We start from the raw sequence: 6000 nt of genomic DNA, 5'->3' as shown, positions 1-6000 counted from the left end.
ATAGATATAATTAATGTCTTAATAAAACTTGATGTTGCCTCTAGACACATATATACACATCTACGGCCTCTAGACACATATATACACATCTACGGTTTCTAGACACATATATATACACATCTACGGCCTCTAGACACATATATACACATCTACGGCTTCTAGACACATATATACACATTTACGGCCTCTAGACACATATATACACATCTACGGCTTCTAGACACATATATACACATCTACGGCCTCTAGACACATATATACACATCTACGGCTTCTAGACACATATATACACATCTACGGCCTCTAGACACATATATACGCATGTGAACTTAGACACATATATATACACGTCTACCAAAAAATTAGAGTAACGTACATTGATTCGTTGTCAAGCGTTGATGGCGGGCCAAATTCTCCTGGCGAGTTGAACCTCTGTCTGTCAAGATACATAAGGTCCAAACAAGGTCTGTATCTCTGTGAAAATGGTCTTTATTCACAGCTTGTACATCTGGGCGAAAACTCCTCCACAGATTAAAGATTTTCACTCTATGTTGCACAGAATGGCGAGGTTTTTTCTACCACTATCTTGTTCACTCTTTATCACCCTTCCATCTCTTGTTTCCATCCATCCCTCGCTTCTTATCTCGCTTCCACCTCTTCCTTCCTCTCCGCCTCCGTCCCTTCCTCCCCAGAAGAGCATCTCCAAACGATCCGTTCAGCTCAACTCGAGCAGAAACAGAATTATCGGACCTACGTGCCTGGAAAACATTGGCGGTTCACTAAGCCTTCCTAAAGCGTGATGTAAAACATTCACTTCAAATGTCCAGGCTGTAGGGGCTCGGCACTCCGCCTGCCCCGGCTCCTCAACTCATTAATGAGTAGCGGAATTATTTAAGATTCAGCGGGAAAGTAATTCTGTGTTTCGTTTAGGAGTTGAGGTGCGAGGGGGAGAGTGCAGATGAGGTACGATGAGTTAGTATGTTGGGTACCTTCTGCAGGCGGGTTAGGTGTGGGCTGAGACCATGGGCGCACACCTGTTTATGTTGGGTCGGGTGTGGGTCAAGCCCACGACCACTATATATGTTAGTCAGGTGTGTGGACCACGACCACCTTCCTCAGGATCCAGGCACACATCCGGGGCTTAAAATGCCCCGGAGAGTTTGAGGGAAAGTGGGAAGCTTTGAGACGAGTTTGATCTTAAACTTTTATTGTTATTAGTACGTGCCGTGGCGCCCTGTGGTGTAGTGACCGATGCACTTGGCCGGCCGGCCACACGAGTCCCCATCAGGGTTACCAATCAGTGATTGGCGTCTCCATGTATACCGATTGTGTACCGGGAAACTCATATGATGCTGAATAACCTAAATGGCTCCGGTACCTGACCCGAAGCTTAAATACATCTATACTATAGAAGATAATGTCCAAAATTGGAGGTCAGACGTTCAGGGCTAGACTCACACAAATTGGCAAGGGGGGGGGGTGGTCTGGGGGGTGGGAATGGCGTGAGACATTTCTCCTCGGTCAGTAAGCTTCCGGTGGACGCAGACGGTGAAGCCATTTACTGTGAGCGCGACATCGTTATCGAGACGGGAGATGCTATCATACACACTCCACTGGTATGCGAATTTCTAAACGGACTTCTGCTTCATCGAGTTTGGTCAGTAGGCGAGATGGTCGGCGTCAGTCACAAGACAATGGTCAACGCTGTAACTATCTGTCACTTCACCCAATACGTCGCAATCTTAACGGAATCGGCGAATCCTTACAAAAAAAAAAAAATGCGGCGTATTAGTAAAAAATTAGGCGGAATAATATTGACGTTTTATAAAATGTCCTCCACACTTCCGTGGAAATAAACGTTCCATGCACCTGGGGTCAAAGGGGTCTCGAACCCTGGAGTCACGTGTGTGAGGCCGAAAATTCCAGTTTGGCAGTAGGATGGTGCTTCTGGGAAGTGTCTTTATTAAGCCTACTCAGAGCCCACTCGAAAGCATGAAAACTTCCCTATCAATTGTTGTTATTGTTATAAACAGCCTCCTGGTGCTTCGGAGCTCATTAACTGTTTACAGGTTCGTAAGTACTTGCGTAACTGCTTCGTGAATCTGGCCCCATGAGCGGCGGCCGTTCCCCGAGACCTATTCATCAATTTTAACATACTGAGTAATCAAAATTGGTTTGTTCTCATATATATATTTATATAATTATACAATAAAGTTCTCTGTATAATTAGAAGTGGGTTAGCTTAGGTGTTTAGATTTTTGTTGGCGATTATTTGTGTTTGTAGTGCGAGAGTGAAGCATTTACAGCGACCCGTCCTCGACTCAAGTCTATTCCATCCAGCGGTTGACCCCACAGACGCATTCATAAATTTTAACATGCTGTTCATTCAAAACGGGATTTTTCTCAAATATAAATTAATATTATAATATATTAGCATATTGTGCATATATAGGCATAGACTAGGTCAGGTGTTTAGATTCTGTTGATGCTTATTTGTATTTGTAGTACGTGGGTGAAGCATTTACAGCGTTGTGGTTCGAACAAAAGTCGTCAGTGAAGCACTTGTTACGGAAGTGTTCGAACGAAATCAGATGTGAGTCGTGTGTATAAACCGTTATTCCTCTGCTCAAATCCCAACGCTGTAAATGCTTCACCCACGTACTACAAATACAAATAATCGCCAACAGAACCTAAACACCTAACCTAACCTATGCCTAACTATACCAAACTTTAATAATATTATTAATTTATATATGAGAACAAACCTATTTTATTATACAGTGTTTTAAAAGTCTGATTAATGCGTCTTGGTTGGACGATTGCTGTTATAAGGAGCCTGACCTGAGGGCAGGTTGCCCACGTACTGCTAATACAATTAATTGCCAACAGAATCTCAACACTTAACCTATTCTAGGCCTAACTATACACGGAATTATAATATACAATAACGTATATTTATTTTCGAGAAAATACCGTTTTTGACGTACACAGTACTTTTGAAATTCACGACTGCACTTTAAACAAGCATTACGTGAGGTTGGATTGTGGAGGAGCGGCAATGGCCTGTCAATCACCACACCTGGGCCCAGATTCACGAAAACACTTACGCAAGCATTTATGAACCTGTACATCTTTTCTCAATCTTTGGCGGCTTTGTTTACAATTATTAAACAGTTAATGAGCTCCGAAGCACCAGGAGGCTGTTTATAACAATACAACAGTTGAATGGCAAGTTTTAAATGCTTGTAAACTGTTTAATAAATGTAAACAAAGCCGTCAAAGATTGAGGAAAGATGTACACGTTCGTAAGTGCTTGCGTAACTGCTTCGTGAATCTGGCCCCTGGCCTCGGGTGTCAATCACCATACCTGACTACGGGTATCATTCCCGGGCAACCAATAGTATTGCTCGAGCTGTTGTGCATGTGTGTGTGTCTGCATGTGTGTGTGCGCGTGGGGCGTGCAATAACTTGTGTGTGAGTTACTCATGGAAAAGATATTTTGTTTTTCCTAGTGTTAAAGTGTTCAGTGATTCGAGAATAATTTTTGTACTTGGGAACAGACCGTTTGGACCATTGTGTACTCGTGGGAGACGTACTGTGAAGTACAGTGTATTGTGGTTCAGAACGCCACGAATTATGACTTTAAGTACACGGCATGTGGATGACTCCTATGAGACTGAGTAAGTACCATTTTACAATTCCTGGAGCGTGTTGATGCTCCTGAAGAAGTAATATTGTGTGTTGTGTTGTGTTGTGTTTGCCACTCTCGTGTGTCTGCTCTCTGAGCCTCTCACTCTTTAGACAACGAATTACGGGCTATTCATGCCCGTGCCACCTCCTAGGTTGGCTTTAATCTTAATCATCAGGCAACGAACCTGTCCTCCTACAACCTGTCCTCCTACAACCTGTCCTCCTACAACCTGTCCTCCTACAACCTGTCCTACTACAATCTGTCTTCCTACAACCTGTCCTCCTACAACCTGTCCTCCTACAGCCTGTTCTCCTACAACCTGTCCTCCTACAACCTGTCCTCCTACAGCCTGTTCTCCTACAACCTGTCCTCCTACAAAGAACGTCGCATTTCGCTCGTATGCGTTATATAAGGCCAAACACTGTCTTACTAGAAAATGGAAGCGGCGAGGGAAAGTGACGTACTGTCCCGTTTTCTGTTTCGGAGTCCTCTGGTAGGTTAGGAGAGGACACTTTAAAATTGACTATTTCTTGACGTTGGGAAGTCATAGGAGGCCGGGCTACATCATCAGTGTCTACGGTGGAGGCTGGCTTGTTATGCCCCGCACTACTGGCCTTGTTTCCTGTTGAATTACAATTTAACTATTCTGACGTTCGAATTATTTGTCAATGTTGTCCTTAAAGTTGCAGGTGTTGACGGAGTGTCGTAGAGAGTGTTGAGTTTATCAGTAGAGTAACTCGACGTAGCAGACAATGGTTATCTCATATTGCTTCTGTATTTTAAGCCTCATGAGGTCAACGCGATGTTCATGCACTTGGACTGGTCGGTACAGTGATGACCTCGTTTCTTGGAGGTCGTCGTTCGATCCTCCGATGATGCAAGTGGTTAAACACCGTTCCTTTACTCGTATCCTGTCCTCACATCCCTGCCAATGAGCTACACAGTCAAACTGGTTTAGGCGCTTTCCCTTCGTAATATTCTATCAATAAGTGGACATTGTTCCTCTCACTCAACCCGCCTGCAATAACACCCTAGTTGTATATCAACATATATCCACAGCATCATCAAATTAATGTTGATGCCGTCACCCTGAACCTTCCACCAACGCCTTAATCTATTTCCATTGTGTGAAAGTGACTAAGTTGAGAGCTTGTAATCTAGATTACAAGCCTCTCGACTTAGTCACTTTCACAAAGAGGAAATAGAGTCAGGTGTTGGAGGACGGTCCGGGGTCAAGGTACCAACATTAAGTTGATGATATTTGGAATCATTCAAGATTCTATAGATCCAGAGCTTGTTGTTCGTCCGCTGTATGACTGTTTCTCTCCTCCTCGAGGATCGAACCCGGTTCCCTCGGATTGTGATCCGATGCCTTAGAGCACTGAGCTACAGGACCCAATATATAGTAGAGGACAATACACACGATACGGCCGCAGGTGCTGTTTTAGCAGCTTGTGATGGCTAGCAAGCCTTCCCTCTCAGGACCAAGGCCAGGAGTCATCAAACCACTTACACAACCACTTACGAAACCTGTACATCAATTCCTAATCATGGCGGCTTTGATTAACTATAAACAGTTTACGAAGTTCGAAACTTCACAATCCAGGAATATTACTGTTATAAACAGCCTCGTAGCGCTTCGGAGCTCACAAACTGTCTAATAAATGTAAACAACGCCGCCTTGGTTGAGAAAAGATGGACAGGTTTCGTAAGTGTTAACGTAAACGCTTAGTGAGTCCTGGCTCTGGTGTCACCGTGCCACGGATGATGCTATGGAGCAAGTGTAGTGAACGGTGAGGCTGGTTGGGCTATATCTCCGCACCTCCCAGCACATCCCAGCACCTCCCCGCACCTCCCAGCACCTCCCAGCACCTCCCCGCACCTCCCTGCATCTCCCCGCACCTCGCCGCACCTCCCTGCATCTCCCCGCACCTACCCGCACCTCAATGCACCTCCCCGCACCTCAATGCAGCTCCCCGCACCTCCTCGCACCTCCCTGCACCTCCCCGCACCACCCCGCACCTCTCCGCACCTCCCCGCACTTCAATGCACCTCCCCGCACCTCCCACCATCTCCCCGCACCTTTCCGCACCTCCCAGCACCTCCCCGCACCTCCCCGCACCTCCCAGCACCTCCCAGCACCTCCCCGCAACTTAATGCACCTCCCTGCACCTCCCCGCACCACCCCGCACCACCCCGCACCACCCCGCACCTCCCCGCACCTCCCCGCACATCAATGCACCTCCCCGCACCTCCCACCATCTCCCCGCACCTCCCGGTACCTTTCCGCACCTCCCAGCACCTCCCCG

The 6000-nt window shown here is 46.2% G+C and overlaps 1 protein-coding gene across 1 annotated transcript in view; it reads left to right on the top strand.

The window, feature by feature from the left end:
• Nucleotides 1-3424: 3424 nt before the first annotated feature.
• The window catches only part of Aplip1 (JNK-interacting protein Aplip1), a 109358-nt gene continuing 106782 nt past the window's right edge, over nucleotides 3425-6000 (top strand). Inside the window, exon 1 of the mRNA XM_069332392.1 lies at nucleotides 3425-3680. Within this exon, the coding sequence (XP_069188493.1) occupies nucleotides 3637-3680 (44 nt within the window). The 5' untranslated portion in view covers nucleotides 3425-3636. The remainder of the gene's footprint in view (nucleotides 3681-6000) is intronic.

The sequence above is a fragment of the Procambarus clarkii genome, chromosome 27 (assembly GCF_040958095.1).
Source record: "Procambarus clarkii isolate CNS0578487 chromosome 27, FALCON_Pclarkii_2.0, whole genome shotgun sequence".
In the NCBI taxonomy this organism is placed as follows: domain Eukaryota; kingdom Metazoa; phylum Arthropoda; class Malacostraca; order Decapoda; family Cambaridae; genus Procambarus; species Procambarus clarkii.
This window is presented reverse-complemented; position numbering and strand designations above follow the sequence as displayed.